The sequence below is a fragment of the Nyctibius grandis genome, chromosome 3, assembly GCF_013368605.1.
Source record: "Nyctibius grandis isolate bNycGra1 chromosome 3, bNycGra1.pri, whole genome shotgun sequence".
NCBI lineage: Eukaryota > Metazoa > Chordata > Aves > Nyctibiiformes > Nyctibiidae > Nyctibius > Nyctibius grandis.
Genome location: NC_090660.1, coordinates 93,495,352 through 93,516,248, shown reverse-complemented (window position 1 = coordinate 93,516,248; position 20,897 = coordinate 93,495,352). Strand labels below are relative to the sequence as shown.

Genomic DNA, 20,897 nt, shown 5'->3' with positions numbered 1-20,897 from the left:
ATACTGGAATATATTGTCATAGGGAGGTGAGGGTATATTCAGCCTCTCCAAGGGTTCTGAGGTACAAATAGCTCAGCTGATTAAAAAGTGTATTTCCCCCATTCTCCATCCCATGCCTTGCTTGGAAGTGCTGCTCCTGTATCATGAGTAGTAAAATCAGATGCGTGTGCAGACTGAAATTACTGCTGTTCAAAATCCAGCACCAGTGTATCTGCTTTCATGAACTCATATGTGAGATTATGAAGTCTGGTTCCTGAAATGCCAACACATGGTACTTTTCCTGTTTAATTCTGGAGGATCTGAGGACACTGGTCAAAGCAGCAGTATGCCATATCTGTACAGCTCCTAAGAATGTCAAACAATGTCAATAGACTATCAAGAGTGGGCTAGGCAAAGTCCGTACAGGAGAAGAGGAGAGGCTGTGTGTCTTCTGGGAATCTCTTTCAACTTATGTTTTTGTAGTTCTATGAATAATTCCTTTGACTTAAATTAAGAAACGCTGGGCTAAATGGGACTTGCAAGACCTAACTCTTCTTACTCTGTGGACATTTTACTTGCCACAGTGTAAGACTTGCAAAGAGACTGGCAGAGATAATTTTCAGCATATCTACAGACAGCCCTCTGTGTAATCATTTGGTATAGAGAAGAAGCCTAAGGATGTTCTAAAGGAAATTAAACACTTAGATACTTCCATGTTATTGAAGGTTTTAGATGTGGTGTAACATTGATTTTCCTGTTTCAGTTTTCATTTATCATTATACGTTTACTGCTTCAGTATCCACCTTCTGTTCTCAACTTTCTTCTATGCAGTCATCATCTGGGTTAAATAGATTTTATTCTGCATTCCCAGAAACCCATTTGGAGCTGTCTCATTTTGAAAGAGAAACAAGTATATTTTTAACTTACAGGTGTTCTTCATTATTCTTTTTAATCATAGATTCTTTAGGCTAATAAAAAGTAGTAAAGAGAATACAAACAGCCCAGAGGAAAACCAGAACCCTTCTGAAATCACCAATTGGGAGTTATCCAGACTGAATCAAATTTTGCATAATGTTGGGGCTAGATTTTAGAAAAACAACATGAAAATGATTTCCCATATTTTCTCAGACACATTTTGTCACTTCATGGTATTTGTTTTCTTTTTTTTTTTTTCTAATTTACTATTTTCAAATGTGAGACCTGGAATCTTATTTTTTTTTGTATCTTCCAAATGTACAAGGTACTGCCACAGAATAAATGAAAGATGTTCCACTTCTTAAGCTTTTCCTTTCATTTCAAGACCCTTTCTCTATTTCAGGTCTCCTTGATCTACTGCTCAGACCAACTTGGAAACTTGTCTATTTACTGGTTATTATTTCTTAGTGAACTAGTATTATTTGAAACTAATGTAGAGTGCACCCAGCCTACAAATACTTATTTTTGCAAACAGTGTTGATGAAGCAACATTTAATGTGGATCACTAGCAGAAAATCCTAACTTCCAAAATAAGAGAGTATCTAGTTTGTTTGGCAAAATTATTTCAAATTAACAGCAACTGAAGTTTTGAAAAGGTATGCTGTTCTGTGTTCGAGGTATTGAAAGCAAACATGGCAAATGCCTGGCAACTGTGAAGGAAAGGCAGTGCAAGCAGGAGGTTGGGAACTGTGGTTTTCAACTTCAGAGGAATCATTTAAATTCTTAATGGCAGCTCCTCAGATAAAGACAAAACAGCATTCTCCGAAGAGTCGCCAGCTGCATAGGACTCAATAATCAGGCCTGCCTTCTGGTGTTGCTTCTATCACAGATAGTGATGCTGGCAAGCAAAATAAAGAGGTTTTATGTCATAGGATGCATTCTTGTAATAATTTCTAAAAGAGCCCAATATAATTTTGATTTGCAAAATGTCTGTTGGACATATATCTGTCTGGACTAGGGACTAGTGCATTTATCACACATGAAAAACCATTTAGATTTGCACGTGACTTACACTTTATTATTGCCAGAACTGTCACTGTATTACTCAGTTATTTTCTTTAAATATACAGATACATTTGAGTAAAAATAATTCAGGAATTCATCTGAAACCCACAGGGCCAACAGAGATAGACAGAGTCTTTTTACCTCTTCATGTTTCCCTCTCTGTTTATTCCAGAATAATGTGAATTGAATTTATTCCCTGTTCCCTAGACAGAGGAACTTCAGTTGTACCATAGAGGCCACACAGACAGCATCAGAGCTTGTTCTGTTCTTTAATTAGACTATGGAGTAGGACAGGAACCAAAACTGCAGTCACTAGTCCCAAGTCAAATTCCTTCTGATTTTTGCAGACAAGTGACTTGAACATGGATAGCAGAATTTATCCCTGTTACTCAACTTTATACTTTTTTTGAGGCCTGTACACCCTTTCTGATTTAATTTCTACACTTTTGAAGTACATCTCTCTTGCTTTTCTTGTTCAACAAGAAGAATTTTCATGGATCAGCTTTCACAATTGTTTTCGTGTTCAGTAAATATGGTTTATATCGCCAAAAAACCTCCCTTTCTTCTAATGAAAGTGGGTTTACTTTCCTTTCCTAAATATTTCCCTGTTCATATAGACATCCTGGAGACCTAGACTGATTCAGGATGATTTTCCAGGGCTACTCTGATGTCTATCAACACATTAAACCTAATCTATTTAAGAAATCTCCAAGTGCCTGTGTTATCAGACAAGGCAGAGAAGCAAATCCTATGCTCAAGTCCTTTAAAGGCTCTTTATTTGAAGCAAAGTTTATAACAAAGGACATACGAAAATTTGAATAAAGTTTAAATCTTGGGCTAGTACTTGCTCTTTGGCTTTCAAAGTTAGTGGCACACCACTCTCTTCTTCCCATGTCTATTGTTTCAGTTTCATGCTTCTGAGGTAGAAATCCTTCAAGTTGTAATGAAGAATCCATATCCTTTTTTTTATTAAATCATTTTTGAGTTCTGATTGTCTCAGATATGCTAAAAGTTATACAATTTTTAGCAGTTCTACCAGCCAGCATGATTAATAGATCATCCTTTGTTCTCAGATGTTACTTTTACTCTAACCTTCCATCACTGAGAAATCACATTTCTGTTTTACTTTCACCCTCTTTATTAATTTTCAATGAAAATGAGTATCATATTATTGTCCTTTCTCATATTTAACAAGTAAACAATGAACAATATTTATCACTTAGCAGAGTCAAAAGAATTTCAATAGAGTCTTACCTGTAATTCTGCTTTTCATTTCCTATGTGAAATCTGTCATACTGTGAATATGCCCGGTTTCCTTCCCAGTCCATTAATTCAATTCTTAGAGAATATTGCCTCTGACTTGTTATTGCAAAGATAAATTCATTTCCCAGCCAATGTTCACCTGATGGGCTACCAAAACCCTAGAAAAAAGTTGGCAAAATAACTAGATGTAATTACTGTAACTGATAGAATCTTCATACAATAATAAAACCATCATTATATTTTACCTAGACATTCTAATTACTGGTCATAGATTTCTGTGCTCCAGTTTGACTGTCTCTAAAATTAGTCTAGTAATACATACCATGTAGGAGTCTTGTGCAGTTCAATTGATATTTGAAAGTTATTGAGGTTATCAGTTGAAAATCACTTTCCAGTTACAAGATATTAATAGTATGATGTCGTATTTGCACATCTTTCAATGGGAATACTGGACATAGTAATATTCTGTAGTATAGTTCATATGGTGCTAATCCTAATTATCATTAAGACAATGAAGTCAAAACAGAATTTTGCTATACACTATAAAAGGTTAAAAAGAGTTTAAATTAGCCTAGATTATACACTGACTTCAAGTTAGCTGTGGATGATAGCTCATGTTTTAATCTCTAAAGAAGAATTCCTTTGCTGTCGAGTGTCTGCCACAACTGAACAAGGGAAGTTTTCAGTTTAAAATACTCTTCTGTATGTAAGACCTGCTGGACAGGGCAGCATCTGTGAGTGATCCCCAGTTATAATATTTATTTACTTCATTCTTGGTCTGCTAAAGCTCATATTGGTTAAGATTTTAGCTACTACGAAGTTATTTTTTTCTCACCTTGCTGAGGTGAAATAAGATACCTATGTAAGTTCTGATGTTTTGAAATTTTTAAATTAAGGAGTTAGGAGTATTTCTATAGACTATCCAAAACACAGGAGAGGGTACTGTAATTTTATTTTCTAAGAATGAAAAATAAACAGCAGTAGAATATTTAAGGTACCTAACTCTCCTCATATTTCATATATTTAGATCATATTATTTCCAGTTAAGAAAACTACACCATTTTCAAACACAGAAAAATAATAATAAAACAAAAAGTATAACCAGTTTTTGAAATGTATTCCCAGACCTGTATTTTTGTGCATCTTCCAGGTTTTAAAGTTGTTTAAATTTTAGTGAATATTTTACTAAATTAAATTTAAGGTTTTATTTAATGCAATTAATTTAATTTACTATTTATTAAAATTACTTTTCTTTATAAACTATTAGTTCATACCTGAGAACTCTTAGCTCCATTTTTGTTCTCTTTAAATAATAAAAAATATTTTAAACTGTAATCTTTACTTGTGAAGAACTATTTCAACATGTCTATGCTTGTTCATATTAAGATAGGAAAAATCGGAACTGGAAATCTCCTGATTTGCTTACGGTGATGTACTTGGACTGTTTCAGAAGACCCTTCTGAAAATTTCCTGATAAAATTAAATGAAAAATTGGATTATTTTCTTGCCTGTAATAAAAGTTCACCCTCTGTTACTAACCTATGACTGGCAGCTTTAGAAAGAAACAAACAATAAAACAGTCCTGGGTTTGGAATAGATTAGATTGCATCCAATCTCAAATATTTTCCTTTCTCATTCATTGTAGGAAGTTACTTTCCCTCTGCACTCCCCCTCATGGTATTTAACAGACAACATTTGCTCTTCGTTTCAGACCATGAATTAGACCACGTGATCTGCCATTGATTGAGCCAGTGTAATTTTCAAGAACAAGTTTGAACATTTCCAGAAAGCACATATTTTTTAAAAGGGGTTAAAATTAAGAGACTTCCTTGGGACTAGAAGTTAGGTAATGGGAGATGTGTCCGTGAGACACATTGGCAAGAAGTTGATCTTCAGACGTTTCAGTGATTCTTAATGTGAGATGGAAACACTGAAAGTACATCCCTCTCTCTGTTTTGTTCTTTATTGCATTGCCCTGACTCCAGCTTTAACTAGTTTCACAGAATCACAGAATCACAGAATCACAGAATCAACCAGTTTGGAAGAGACCTCAGGGATCATAGACTCCAACCGTTGCCCTGACACCACCCTGTCAACTAGATCATGGCACTAAGTGCCATGTCCAGTCTTTTTTTAAACACATCCAGAGTTTGGATGTGTGTAAACAGACCAGTTTGATCTATTGAAGATGAAATCCTGCCTCCCCACAGGCCATGCAGGAGCTGAGTGAAGCTGCAGCGTGGCTAACACTTCACTTAGGCAATGCATAGATATACCAGTTGCAAACTTCTAAAGAAACTTAATTTTAAAAATTTAGAAGCTTAAAAGTTTATGACTGGATCAAAAAAATATAAAACAGAGGGATTTGCTTGTTGTTCCTACAGGGAATTACATCAGAAAGCACTCTACTCAGGAGTCATTTTTGTTTTCACTAGCCTACCTGAGCAGATATTTCGTGCTCACTGATACTAGAGGCTGAGAAGAAATGCTACATTTGGCTACGCTGAGCGAAGTACACTAGTTTATGTTTCAAATAAGCATATCTGCCTTTTGGATCAGAGAACATCAAGTGATACCCACAGACAAAGTGCTTAGTGTGCAAGAATTGAAATTCAATAGTCTGTGGTGAGTCTCAGAGAAGACTCAAACTGAAATATGGAAGGATATTATTAATTGGCTTTTCCTTTTCTGCACATTACTTCATTATATCCTCCTTCTCAAGCAGATGATTTCCTGCATAAATCCCTGTAAATACTGGTTGTAGCTAATACTGGTGATATCTTGCTTTGACCACATCAGTCTTCCAGTGTGAGCTTCTGCTCCTCCATCTTTCCTGTGATGGTGCTTCTGTTCTCACCTACTGCTTTGATCACATTCACAGGCATATTTGGCTTCATACATACTTCCTAATATACAAAAGCCTGTTCCTCACATGTATAAACTCTGTCTACCACTGACATACCCGTCTGTAGTTTTTGCTGTTTTCTATCTGTTCCTTTGATCCTTTCCAACTCCTTGACTTGTCTCTCTGCCCTATGACTGTCACACATGTTGTCTCCTGTTCAAGAAGCTTTGGCAGCATCATACCAGAGCAGTCAGTGGTTTGTGGTCATTGCCACTTGTCTCAGAAGAAGGGAAAATATTCTCTGCAATGACTACCTAACAGGCAGTTTGTCTCCCTAAGATCCAGAAGGCAGAAGCTGGAACATAGGTGATTATATACCAGCTAAAGCACATTTCTTTGCAGTTTACATGGTTTCTTATTCACAGAAGATATATTACCATTATCAGCACTCTCCCTTTAAAAGAAGATTTTCAGGAAATCCTTTCTCCCCTTTTCCCATTGCTGGCAAGATGAGGGGGCTCCCCTTTGAACAGTGGCTCTATTGAATTACATTTGTCTTATCTTATTTAGATTACAGCCTATTCAGGATGTAATACATGTGGCTTTTTTAACATTATGTGTTCCCATATGTATTCTATATAAACTCCAGACACCATATATAATTATTCTGGAATAATAATAATTTTTCTTCTTTGCATTTACACTTCCTTCTCCCTTTTCACATGTGTTATTACACTAAGATGAAAATCTATCACTAAGTGGTTTGCTCTCCTGACCAGAGGAAATGAAGTTGCAGCAAAAGGGAACAGAAGGAATATAAAAGGGAATATAAAAAATTATGAGGGAAGCCACCACATTAGTAACGAAAAACTGAATCCTATTATAAGGAGCTACAATACTGAAACTGAGATTAGAAATGCCTAGATCAAGAATCACTCTTTTTTTTTTTTTCTTGTCAGGAGCAACTTCTTTTTAAACAAACTCATTGCTCTTATGGAAAGAAAAACAAGGAAGTAAGTGAGATATAAAACAAATCTCTGAAGCAAGGAATGTTCCTAAGGAGAAGTAGCGTATTTTATCAAACACCTAATACGGCTGGAAAAAGAAATAAACAAACAAACAGGCGCCACCATATTTTCATAGATCTAAACCAGAGAGGAGCAGTACATTTCTGTTAACCACAGAGCTGGGAACAGTTTCTTCAAGTATAATTTTATTATGCCAAATTCAACTGTTTCCAGCCTGTATTTAGTCTGCAGTTTACTGCCTTTATTTCAGACCTGAAGAAAGACTTGCATGCTTGTTGTTTTTTCCAGATACTTTGGCTGACTTAATAACTACACAGCCTTCCTTGTTTATATCTTACTTAGACTGTCGTTGCTACAAGAACACTACTACTTTGACAAGATATGTAAGCTTTTGTGTGCAGAAGAGAATAACATATTATTAGCCAAAAAAACCTGAAAAACATGATTTAACTTTTTGTTTCCTTTCCCAATGGTGAGGCTGGCAAAGAAAATGATTGTGCCAGGTTCTTTTGATTTGCCTTCAAGAATTTTAGACTTCAAAGTACACTTCACAATTTTATTGTCAAACACAAAACCTTTTTTTTTTCTTCAGCCAGAAAACTTACGGAAACAAGCTTGTGCAATTGTTACGTCCTTTATTTTTGTGCAATACTTTTTAAACACTTTTGAGGTTAGGATAGAAATCACAAAAACTTGAAGTTCAACAAGGTTTCAGGAGAATTAGCGCCTGGCATGAGCTGCTGCTGGGAGAAACACTGAAGCAGAAGCTCAGCAGTTGCCTATTCCAATTCCCTATCAGCAGGCACAGACCAACCAGCCAAGCTCAGATGCTGAGCATATATTGCCTTGGAGGATCCTTAGACATCTGGGAGAGATTTGAGGGACATAAAAGGGGAAATTAAGCTATTGCCACAGAGAATCTTATAAAATAATAGGGATTCAGGAGATTATTAGTAACGAGAATGGGACTTTATGCAGAACACAGGAAAAAAATCCACAGAAAAGCAGACCTCATTAATTTTGCTGTTCATGAGAAAACTCACTAATTGTTCAGTAATGAAAATTCAGTAATGAAATCCAAGAATTTTCATTAACAGAACGTTTATGTTTATACTGCTGCTCAAATCTGTGGGGTCCCAACTGGTAAGATGTCTTCAGCCTTGCCTTAGACTATGCTTGTCATCTTCTTTGGACAAAGAGTTTGGTTTTGAGAATGCCTTAGGGCATAGTGTTAAATCTTAAAAGTTAACATTAGCAGTCACCTATCTCCAGACCCATAGCTACCATTAAATGTGTTTGTTTCCCAGTACATATATACTCTGTCAACATACTAATTGTTTTTTGCATTCATATTGCTATAGCAAATACTTCCAGAATTATTTGTTAGAGTTTTGTAATTAAACTCAAGGAAGTACATGAGGTGATCCAAGTCATCTTCAGTTATCAATCTACTAGGAAAAGGAACATCTGTATTTCATGAATGTGTTTGTAGTTAACCACATTTTAAGTCCCTCTGAAACCCAGTGGGTCGTAAGCACAGTTCTAAAATTGCATTTTAAATGACTAAGAGAAACTATTTTGTCATTAGTTTTATATATTTTATTGTATATTTCCAAGTAGAGGGAATAATTCTTTAAACTACATTTTATTCCAAAAAAACTCATTTTGCTTTTCCTTTGAAATTTGCATAACATTTTGGGATGACTGGCAACTCAGAGTCTTTAAGTTCCCAAAAGAGTGCTTAACGTAATAGGGAAAGGTAAGAAATTTCCAAAAGTTTTCAGAGTTCTCCTGCTTTTTCCTCATTAGCACTTTATGGAAGTTGAGAGAATATAGCAGGGAAATATGCTTATGTTATCACAATATGGTTTCTTAACTGTCTACTACTAGCCACAGACAGGATACAGAAATCTTTGCACTGACATAGCATAGATTATTTTAATGTTTCATTTTATGGTCCACAAACAGAAAACATTTATATTTTTGCTGCTGAAAATTGCATTAAGATCATATTTTGGCAAAGTTTGATCTGAAATAAGTCAGTTTCACAACCACTTAGTAAAGTAGGTTTTTTATCAAGGAATAATCAGGTGACATTTTGTGCTACATTTAGAATAGATTGTTCTTGTAGACATGAGAATACTTGTTTTCAGAGCACAGAAACGACACAATATAGAACCTTACTAACAGTTTTAATCCCATTTATGTACTAGGATGAAGCAAAGGATCTTTCTGGTTCTTTATGCCTATAACTATATAGTAAATTGTGTAAATTCTGACATAGTGCCCAACTGTTGTGTAAAAAATTAAATAAATATTAATTTGTTGTTCTTTTGAATGCATTAAAATACTTAGAACCAGGAATCACGCACAAAAGTACATGATTTTATAATATTTACTCTAAATGACATCCGGGTTCTACATCACCTCATTTCCAATTGCATGGTGATTAACATAGTCAAAACTACTGATGCAGTCATGAGTACAAAGAAACGGAATTCAATACTGGTTTTAAAAATGACCTTAAGAATTTACAAAGTTGATACTTATTCAAAAATAATAAGTAGGGTGCAAAAGAGTTTTATTAGCTTTGGCAAAATCCTTGGGGGCATTCTGCTTGAATCATGTTACTCCAAGTTCATTAAACAATTATCTCTCTTACTTTATTTATTTTGTCTGATAATGCTTATAGGAAGCTTTGACTTTTTATAGACAAAACAGAATTGAAACCAGACACAGTCAATATATCCTATGGGTTCATCCCCTGTCAGACAATTCACTGAATAAAGCAGTGTTTTACAGCAGCAGTGTCTTCCCAGAAGCCATAAAGAATATTCAGCTCCTTTTGCCTTAGCTGAGCATGTAGAATGGATTTTGTTTAAGAAGACATTTTCTAAAAAGGTCATTTATACTTCTTCGTTCCCATCATGTTGAATTATTCATTTCATTATTTGAAATAAAGATGTGGTCTATAGAAATGACTTCAATTTCCTCAGAGAACAAATGTGTTAAATAATGTTAACGTATGGGAAAATAATGCTAAACATTCAGAATTATTTTTATGAAATACTAAGAAATGTTTAGTAGCAAGTTTTAAAAATATGTTCAGATTGAAGCCAGAGGTACCTTCTCAAAAGACTAAAACAAAAACTAACTTCTTATTGATTTAAATAAAGAACTAAATGCCTGTATAATCATTCCAAGTTTGAAAAGTGTGTCTCAAAATCTTGTTCGTATCCTGCAACAATTCAGGCTGTTGCACTTCATTCTAGACCAAATATATTATTAGGTGGACAGAAGTTAGGTTCACTTTTTCCTTTTTACTTCTCAAACATGCACAGCATCAGTAGTAGCAGACTTCCTGATGAGTAAGAATCACAGTGACACAATCCAGGTTTGAGGTGCAAACCTTACACAAATGTTACCTCTGGCTAGGCAATGGGCCCCAAACAGCTCAGTTTCCTACAGTGAACCATATACAACAGCCAGTGCATCTTCCTCAAGCCTGGATTTCAATCTACCTACCTTACTGTTTAACCAAAACCAGTATTGCCTGCTGAGACAAATTACGTTGAAAGCCTCTCTCCCAAACCACCTTCTTCACTCTAGGAGAAGTGGACCCTGGGAAGTGGGAAGTGGGAACTGGGACCTGCCTGTGGCAGGGGGGTTGGAACTAGATGATCTTTAAGGTCTCTTCCAACCCAAACAATTCTATGATTCTATGATTAATATACAGACACATAGTGTGGCTCCTAGTAAGTGCATAGGTATGGGTGTGTTTTAAAGAAAAGAAAACTCAGTTTTTGTATTCTGAGAAAGATGACTTGGGACCTTAAAAGAACTTTCTGGTTTGATCTTTGCAAAGAAATAAATTGTATGGTTTAGGGCTAAAAATTAAAAAAAAAATCTAAAAAAATGTACTTTTGTTTCAATTCAGGCGAAAAGAAAGAACCTTTGGAGGTAGGACTTAATTCACTTTTTAAAAGACATCAATTAATCCCAAATAGCAAAGACGCACATGACTAGGAGCATAGATACTACAGGAAAGACCAACGTTCAAACCCTCCGTATGTGAGTTTGAGCAGTGATTTGAATCTCAGCCCCATAATCTGTCTAAATACCCCAAGCATCAGACTTATGGGTTGCTCTTTTCTCTCTTGCTTGGGCCCAGCTTCTACACTAAATAGCTGAACAGGAATAGATGATGACTGACACCAAAGACAAAAATTTATAGTGCTAATTTGACACATGAGCCCCAAAGTGAAGGGCTGCTCCGGTGAATCCCAAATGGAACAGATCAGGCAGGAAATATTCCTCCCTGAAGAGGAAGTTGTTCTCTGATGAGAGCATACAACTATCATTTGGGATGACCTCTGCTACAATTCTACTGAATGTTCAAACTACTAATTTTAAAAATAACCTCTCAAAATCTCATCTGGCTCTTGTAAAATAGAATTTCCATCTTTTGGTTAGAAAGTTTCTTTGATAATATTAATCTTTCTCATGGTGCTCTGCTACAGGCTGTTGGCATAATTAAGACGAATCGTGATACTACATAAAAAGTATTAAGTTTTACCTGTAAGGAATACCTTACATGGTTATATTAACAGCCTTTGGAAGAGTACACAAGTCTTAGCAGTATACATTAATGGTGTTAAACTGAGGCACTGGTGGCAGAGTAGGCACAAGTATATAGCCATGTGTCAACACAACACTTGAAACTGATGTTATCCAGTACCATTTGCATAGGGAAGATTGTGCTGCGTATAACACATTTAAAACACAACTGTGTTCCAACACAAAACTCTGTTTAATTTTACAACCAAAAAAATTCCCCAAAATAAAGAAGATGCTTCCTTGTGTGGTAGTGCCTTCTTTGGTGCCCAATCTAGTGATCCAAAGCCCTTAAAACAAATATTGTTTCATTCTTGCCGCCTTAGATCATACTGTTGAAATGCACACTGCAGATTAAGCCTTGGTCAGGAACAGAATAGTTTCATGAGCAAGTTTTCATAAAACTGAATAGGGTCTCTCACCACTTTGGTATCATGTCTGTCTCCACTGGACATGCTGGATTTAGACCTCAGGAGAAGCAGAGAACATGCTGCCTCTTTTTATAACACTGATGAAAGTGACAATTATCTGAGTAACAGTTGCAGTCAGAAGTGACTTTTTATTAAACTAGAGTGACATGTCATTTTTTATCATAGAAGGGTGGGTCTCCGTGAAAGGCATTACTCACACAATATCTTAATACACATTCCAGTCACTAAAAATCATTTCCTTATATCCAAATTACTTGGTAAACATTTGAAAGAAACAAATGACTTCCATATCATCTATCCCAGTCCCTTGACATAAATGATTTTTTTCAGATGTAAGCAACTTATAACTCACAACTTTGAAGCACACTATCATAAGAAATGTATTTGTGACTATGTTACAAAATTATTCCTGTCTGAAGTGTGCCTTTTTTATCCCCTTGTACTCATAACTCACTCTCATAAGCTTATTCATGCAACATAATAATTCAACACCACCACCACCACCACTCCCAACCAGTCTTGTTTGTTTACAGTACAGAAGCAACATGGCTTCTGTCTTTCCTAAGGACATGTCTTCCCTAATTCTTGCCTTTCAGGCCCATCCTGTCCTCAAATCCTTCATTTCTGCAGGAAGGACAATGCTGATATTGCAAGGCACTTTATAAAATTCTTCACGTTACTGGCAGGGACAGAACATGAAGCTGTTTCTGGAGAAGGAATTGTGGGATATAAGTCCCGCTAGTCAACTAGCTGAATGGATGGATGTAGTAGAGAGAGTGTTATGAAGGCTTTCCTCCTTCTACAAAACTTTCTGTATCCCATTCCTATTCCTATTATTCCCAGGTTATCTTCAAAATGCCACCGCATATTCTTTGAACCAACAATTCTTTCCCTCAGAACAGTTTCACTAAGCCACATGGGGAAGGAGAAGCTGTGAAGAGTGTTCTGAACAGCCCCTACTGCTCTGCTAAGCAGAAGAAAGCAAACCAGAATAACCCATGTGCTAACAGTAAAAGCTTCTCTGTTCTGAAAACAAGGCAGCCCTGTGCAAACTGCCATTTGAGAATGGTCCATTACCCCTAACTGCTTGGACATTATTTGTGGAATGTTATTTGAGTCAGACAACCAAAGCTCCACTAAAATTAAGTGATGAGGATCTTGTGTCACAAGACTGTGTTCACACAGGCCATGGCCCTGATCAATATGCTAGTGCAGGTATGGCATAGGAGTTGAGAAAGAAGGAAGTGAGTCAAATAGGAGCAGGATCCCCATCCACTGGATCCCTCCTCTGCGAAACAGGGAAACACAAAAACTCTCGTTAGAAGGGTGACATAGGTTTTTCTTATAAAATCCAATTAGCTAGTTATCAGGAGAAGCTGTATATCTTTGCCCTTGGGATGATACTTCATAACCAAATAATTTGGTTCATACTTCATAACAGTGAAGATGAAAATTTATGTCCATATGAGATCAATCAATAATCATACTTCTAAGGTTTAGGTATCTGACCATATGTACATTAAGTGTAATATTTTGTTGCTTTGCTTATATTTCCTTCAGTTACTGTTTGTGACCAAAAAATAGATGACTTGAATATAGCTCAAGCCAAAATCAATGCAGGATTACTGTCATAAAATCACAGGACTGTTGGTAGCTAGGAATCTCTAGCTAGTATGTGTATGTGCATTTTCCACAAGACGATAAAGGCTTCCTAATTTTAAATTCCTGCCAAAATTACAAATAATTATCTGAAAAGCCAATGAATGTCTTAATTCCTGTGAACAACATCAGCTTCTTTCTAAATCTCCTTAACAGCAGTTAGGTGAAGTTAGTTTCAACAGCCATTTCAGTACTTGTCATCCTGTGAACCCATGGAGCTGTGTCATATGCTTGCAGTGGAATATATTTTTTAGTTCCCAGAAATCTCTTTTCTTTAGTCTAAAGGGAAAAATTTAGCATGAACAATAAGGTTTTGACAGACTCATTTAATTTGTAATAGTCACAGAAAGAGCAGTTACTATCTTCATAGCTCTTTGATAGTATTTGAGTTCTCTTTTAAAGAACACAAGTATACAGCAAATGTATCAATATCAGACTACTGTGAATGCAAGAAATGTGAAGATTTTGCGGCCATATCAGTGCATAACATAGCTTAAATACTTATAATCCAGAAAAACATTTAAAATTAATTCAGAATAGTTAGATTTAACAAAACTGAGAATTATGAAAGATATTTTTTCCACAAAATGAGCATTCAAATTATGAGCAAATTTATTTTTTCTGTCAAGAACATTCCCCTCAGCCAGGCCATATGTTTTATGTATTTTTTTTTTAAAAAAAAAACACATCTGAAGTTGTTTTCCAATACAATAGTGGAACAAGAATCATGAAGCTTGCACAAACAATTTAAAACCATGCCTTGTGCATTGCTTTTTATGCAGTCAGCCTCTCACTTGAAAAAGAAAGTGATGAACATAATAGTCTAATGTGACTGGAAGTGACTGGAGTTCTGTCTGTAGTTGTTTGATTCTTCAAGTGTTTGGGGAGAAAAAAGAATCTGCACAATCTTTGTAAATAGACAAAACTACACCAGAGAAATATCTATCATCAATTAATGTTCCAAAAGGGAACAGTACAACAGCTTGAGTTTTTGCCTCTTTGCTCAGGTCAAACACAATGTTAATTGTGGTGATGACCTATTTTGAAAAAGAAAAAAGTGCAAGTTAGTATTGCTACTGAAGCAATATGGAACAAAAAAAATATCAGAGTTTAGAAACAGGAAAGGTGGACAGAAAGAATGATAACAAAACTGAAAACTGGAACAGAAACTTTCACAAGAGAAATCCAAATAAGACTTAAAACAGATGGAGACCATAAAAGGAATTAGGAGACCACATTCTAAAACAGGAGCTGGACACTTTGCAAACAAAAATTAAATGTAAGTAATATCTGGAAGTTTTCAGAATGAACCAAAAGATGGTATTAAGAAATAAAATCTTTGTTGGAATGGTAGGTCTTGTTATGAATAATTCAGGTAGATCTAGACACACAAATACAAAACTTGCAGTCTGTAGGACTTGCAAGGAGTGGTGAGGTGAAAACATGAGGTGACCAGCAACCTGATTGTCACAAACTAGAACGTCTTCCAGGAAATGGGTGAGACCTAAGTCCAAACTAGAGTTTACTCGTAGAGGTCAATTGTAGGAAGTGTATCAAAGATGGTAAAAAACATCATACCTAGAAGGAAATCAAAGACTTACAGTCTGAAGAGACGGTCAGCTGTCTTTTAGGGAAGTAGTGAATCACCAGACTTGTTATACCAGTTATAATTTACTGAGGCTCAGAGGAAAGTCAGATTATTCCAGACGATGTAATGTAAATGCCCACTAGAACTGCATCCAGAAATATGTCCTGAGAAAGTTCTGGTAACCATCTCTGTGGTCCAACTCTCAGTGTGCTGCAGAATTTAAGCCACGGAAGAGAATAAATTATCCTGCTCTGGCATCATACCGTATTGGCACTATGGAGTTAGCCATCAACTTCACCCAACAGCTTTAAGGAGAAAAGAAAAAAAAGAAACCCTAACAGAAATGGAAGTGGTTTTGTAGAGGTGCTTTTCAGTCACACACAAATGCTAGTGATGACTTCTGAGATAAGTTGGCAGCAGACTTGTTTTAAGCACCGAACTAGTGTTGGACTCTTAGATGTTAAGCAGGAAGACGAGATTAAGGGGGTGTGGAATTTACCAATGAACTTCATTCTTGCCTCAAAGAACCAAAAAAAAAAAAAAACCAGCTGCTGGTCAGGAAGATAGGAGGTGGTTGCCATAAAGCTTAAAAATTCAGCTGTGAGTCTAATACATACAAGTGATCCTAATCTAGCTCATGACATTATGAATGATTAAAAAAGTGATCGCTTTCTTTCATCAGAGAAAGGAAAATAGCATTACTGCAGCAATAAAGGCATGCAGTTCAACTAAATACTGACACGCAGGAAAAAAAAATGGCTAGGAAAAGTATTGTTGTGGGCTGGCCAAGGCACGTAATTTGAAATACCTATTGATAGTCTTTCTCCAATGACAGAAAGTAAGAAAATAATTTTAAAGGTCTGAGGGAGCCCCCAATAGACTCGTAACCCCCAATAAGCTCCCCTAGAAAACTGACAGTGAATGTTGGGCTATTGAGTGTGGAACAACTGCGAAATTCATGGGAATTATTAAACTAGACATGGTAACAGACTAGAGAAGAGGGAATCCAATACTCCATCACCTAATTTGGCAAAAACGGAGACAGTGACTGGGAAAGGTGCATTCATCCAAGAACTGAAAAGATGGAATTTGAGCAAGAAGTCTTGATAGCAGAGTTAGCACATGAGCTAATAATTTGTTTGGATTTGATTATTGTTAATGACTGCCTAATAAATTCCATAAACGTTGTCTTAGAAAGTAAACTTGTGGAAAACTCCCTTCTAAAACTGGCTCAGGTTTGCAGATGGTAAGCAATGGTTTTATAAATTATATTCTCCTTTTACAGATCAAAACTCTAATAGTGTTTTACATTCCCTCCTCAGGCAAGGAAATATGAAAAATGGTTGAAACATGCTTCAGAGTGATCTTAGTTGCTGCTGTTAAAGAAATTACTTGTTGCTCCACTCCTGATTTTCTGATAAGCAACAAATAGTATAATGGAAAATCCATTGCAAAATGAGAAAGAACAAATGTAGTAGATTCTGATAAGAAAAGGATGGGAGGATGAACTCTCAGGGTTTCCTCTGAATTTCTTCCAATTAGTATTGAATGTACGAAACTGAAATGGCTCAAGAGATTTCATAGTCGGAAATTAGTTCTTAGAAGCAAAGGCACAAATTACACTGCATGGCATAAGACTAATAATAAAACAGAACGATACTGGTAAGCATATGTGTCACTAAGGAAGAAGACAGCATATCCAGTCTTGCATGACAGTAAATCTGTGTAAAAGGTTTTGTATTCATTACCTATTGTTTTAGATAACAAAGAAAGTGTAACTTTATTTTCCACAGTGGAGACTGGATGCCAATGGAAATGGAACCAAAAGAACAAGGAGAAAAGTTAGTACCACTATTACTGTAATATCACTGATTTTGTGGCAATTTATGTATGGATGAAGTTGTATATTTCTTACTTTCAAAAGGTTTATGGCTAATTTATTTCTCTCTTAACCTGTTTCCTGTGTTAGTGTCTGGAAAATATATAGAACAGGAGTTGAAGTACTTCCATGTAAGCTGAAGATACCTGCATGAACTGAATCAAACACAATGATTGCTTCCAAGTTTATCTGCAGGGTGCGTTGGTGCCAGGTACCTCCTGTAACCCATCAGTGCTGTCACTGACCTTTGCAGAGGATACTCCATGTGCACCCTTTCCAAGCTACCTGATGTAAGAATCTCAGCTTAGAGTCAGAGAAAATGTGCAATGGCCTGCTAAAACTGTAACAGCCAATAACTTGTGAGAGCACTAGCAGTACCACTGGTTGGTGGCCTGAGTCCCTGTTCCCTCAGAAGCTGGCAGTCAGTACTTGCTTGTAACTGAATAACTTCAACAGTTTTCCAGGTTCTTTTCCAATAAGAACTAAATTCACAGAAACTAAAACAAGACCCAGAGACTTATTATTACTGTTACTATATTATTATGATATTACACAGAATCGCAGAATCACAGAATCAGTCGGGTTGGAAGAGACCTCAGGGATCATCGAGCCCAACCATTGCCCTGACACCACCACGTCAACTAGACCATGGCACTAAGTGCCATGTCCAGTCTTTTCTTAAACACATCCAGAGATGGTGACTCCACCACCTCCCTGGGCAGCCCATTCCAATGTCTAATGACCGTTTCTGAGAAGAAATGCTTCCTAATGTCCAACCTGAACCTCCCCTGGTGAAGCCTGAGGCTATGTCCTCTTGTCCTATCACTGGTTGCCTGGGAGAAGAGGCCAACTCCCACTTCACTACAACCTCCCTTCAGGTAGTTGTAGACTGCAATAAGGTCACCTCGGAGCCTCCTCTTCTCCAGGCTAAACAACACCAGCTCCCTCAGCTGTTCCTCATAGGTCAGACCCTCCAGACCCTTCACTAGTTTGGTCGCCCTCCTCTGGACTCGCTCCAACACCTCAACATCTTTCTTGAAGTGTGGGGCCCAGAACTGAACACAGTACTCAAGATGCGGCCTCACCAGTGCCGAGTACAGAGGGACAATCACTTCCCTAGACCGGCTGGCTACACTATTCCTAATAGAGGCCAGGATGCCATTGGCCTTCTTGGCCACCTGGGCACACTGCTGGCTCATGTTTAGCCGGCTGTCGATCAGCACCCCCAGGTCTCTTTCCACTGGGCCGCTTTCTAACCACTCTTCCCCCAGCCTGTAGCGCTGCATGAGGTTGTTGTGGCCCAAGTGTAAGACCCGGCACTTGTTCTTGTTGAACCTCATGCGGTTGGTCTTGGCCCATCTATCTAACCTGTCCAGATCCCTCTGTAGGGCCTTCCTACCCTCCAGCAGATCAACACTCCCACCCAGCTTGGTGTCATCTGCAAATCTACTGAAGGTGCACTCAATCCCTATGTCTAGATCATCTATAAAGATATTGAACAGCAGATATTGGCCCCAGAACTGAGCCCTGGGGAACACTGCTAGTGACCGGCCACCAGTTGGACTTTGCCCCATTCACCACCACTCTCTGGGCTCGGCCATCCAGCCAGTTTTTAACCCATTGAAGACTCCACCCTTCCAAGCCCCGGGCAGACAGTTTGTCTAGGAGGATGCTGTGGGAGACAGTGTCAAATGTCTTACTGAAGTCTAGATAGACTACATCCACAGCCCTGCCCTCATCTACTAAGCGGGTCACTTTGTCATAGAAGGAGACCAGGCTGGTCGAGCAGGACCTGCCTTTCATGAATCCATGTTGGCTGGCCCCGATGCCCCGATTGTCCTGCATATGCCCTGTAATGGCACTCAGGATGATTTGTTCCATCACTTATTCCAACAGAATATTGTTTATTTCTGGTAGATTTGTGGCCCTAGTAAGATGCAAGCACAAGGATGTCTTAGCAAATCCAGAAAGCTGTATCTGAACTATGGGCTGAGAGAACACATATTAAGTTCAACCACTCCAAGTAAAACCAAGTACCATTTTGTCCCCCACCACACTACCTGGTTTCCATTGGAAGAAACACCAGGTAGATGTGTCAGGAAGGAGAGGGGGTGTGATCCAATCGACACTGCACACCTTCTTTGAACAATGAGGGAATTAAGTTAGTGGTATCCTTGCCTTGAAGCTCAGACTCTGTCACGTATTCCAGTAATCCACAGAGCACCCACTAGCCTCTATCATCCAACATTTGGTGATATAAGATAATCACAAAAGGGTGCCTAAGGTAGTTACTTTGGTGAAATGGTTCACAGAAGCAGAGACAAGCCTAAATCCCATCTTTTCTCATCACTTACTTATAGGATAGCTATCAGTAAAAGTCTAAAACAGATCCTTTTTATTTGGTAGAAGTAAATGATCTCTTAGAAGACTATGGCATTCCTAAAGAGAAGCGAAATTAATTCAGACTGCTTGAACTACACAAAACCAACATAATCTAATCCTGAACAGTCTCAGGATAATTTGAGGAAAATGTTTGACTAAGTGAAGTGATATATATGAAAAAAGGCCACATGGGAAAACTTTTAAAAGAAGGGCTGTTTTTATTAAATGGCCTAAGAAAAAGCACAGGAGAGAAAAACTGATTAAATCTCAAAAATTCTAATTTCCTCATAAGTAGAAATGGTAGAATCTTCAACTTTTGGTTCCCCCAAAATAAATGGATGTTTTCTATTTTATTTGAATCAATCAAAATAGAGCAAAACAGTTTTTAAGTTTCCTGCTAATGTAAAACTTTATGAATTTTAAAAACACATTTCCAATTTTGCAAATCTATTCAAAAATACTTATTTGTCATTTTAATATTATTTTTACTTCACATATATTGTGAAACAGATTACATCCTCTGGTTATCCATAGTAACAGAGGTCTGACCCAAATGGTTAGTTTTTACTCATATAATTTATATTTTCAAGTAATATAAAAATATTAAAAAGAAAGCATCCATAAAATCGAAAATTACATTTTGGTTCAATAACCTGATACTACATTTATTTCTGAAATGTAAGTTCTGTAGCAGAACTTTTTCCCATATACCTTTTTACTGAACTGACCTTGCTTTTATTTTTAAACATTTTAAATGTTCTCTTAATATAGTGCTTTTTGAAAACCGTTGGAAAACAGATTTTGCTTTTCCAGGCTGATAGCGCAGTTCTGAAAACTTCACTGGGAATGTCATTGAAATCCAAGCCAGTCCTCAGGGACTCAGAGAAAGGAGCTCCATCAGAAAGTTTGATCAGGCAGCGAATTAAAAACCACAGAAGTTATTTAGATTAGAGTAAAATTTTTTTGAGTTGGCAAAGGAAACATAGCGTGCTGAAGTCATGTCATCTGTAATTTGGTAAGTTATTTATTTTCTTTTAATCCTATTTGAAGTATCAACATTTCCAGTACATTGACTTGATTGGCAGAGGTGTTGTATGACTTGGGATAAACCCCAGTAAAAATTTTCACGTCTGTCTGAGATGCTCCAAGTTCTGAAGGAGTTCCCCTCAGCTGAAAACATCCATGCATTAGGAACACCATTACATGCCTATTACCCCTTAACATCACAGCAAGTCAAAACTTCAGAGGG

General features: G+C 37.0%; 1 protein-coding gene across 1 annotated transcript in view; it reads right to left on the bottom strand.

Annotated features, from left to right (window-relative positions):
* Positions 1-20,897, bottom strand: part of ANGPT1 (angiopoietin 1) — a 198,477-nt gene that overhangs the window by 37,664 nt on the left and 139,916 nt on the right. The window contains exon 7 of the mRNA XM_068396654.1: positions 3,214-3,380. Coding sequence (XP_068252755.1) covers positions 3,214-3,380 — 167 coding nt within the window. The remainder of the gene's footprint in view (positions 1-3,213; positions 3,381-20,897) is intronic.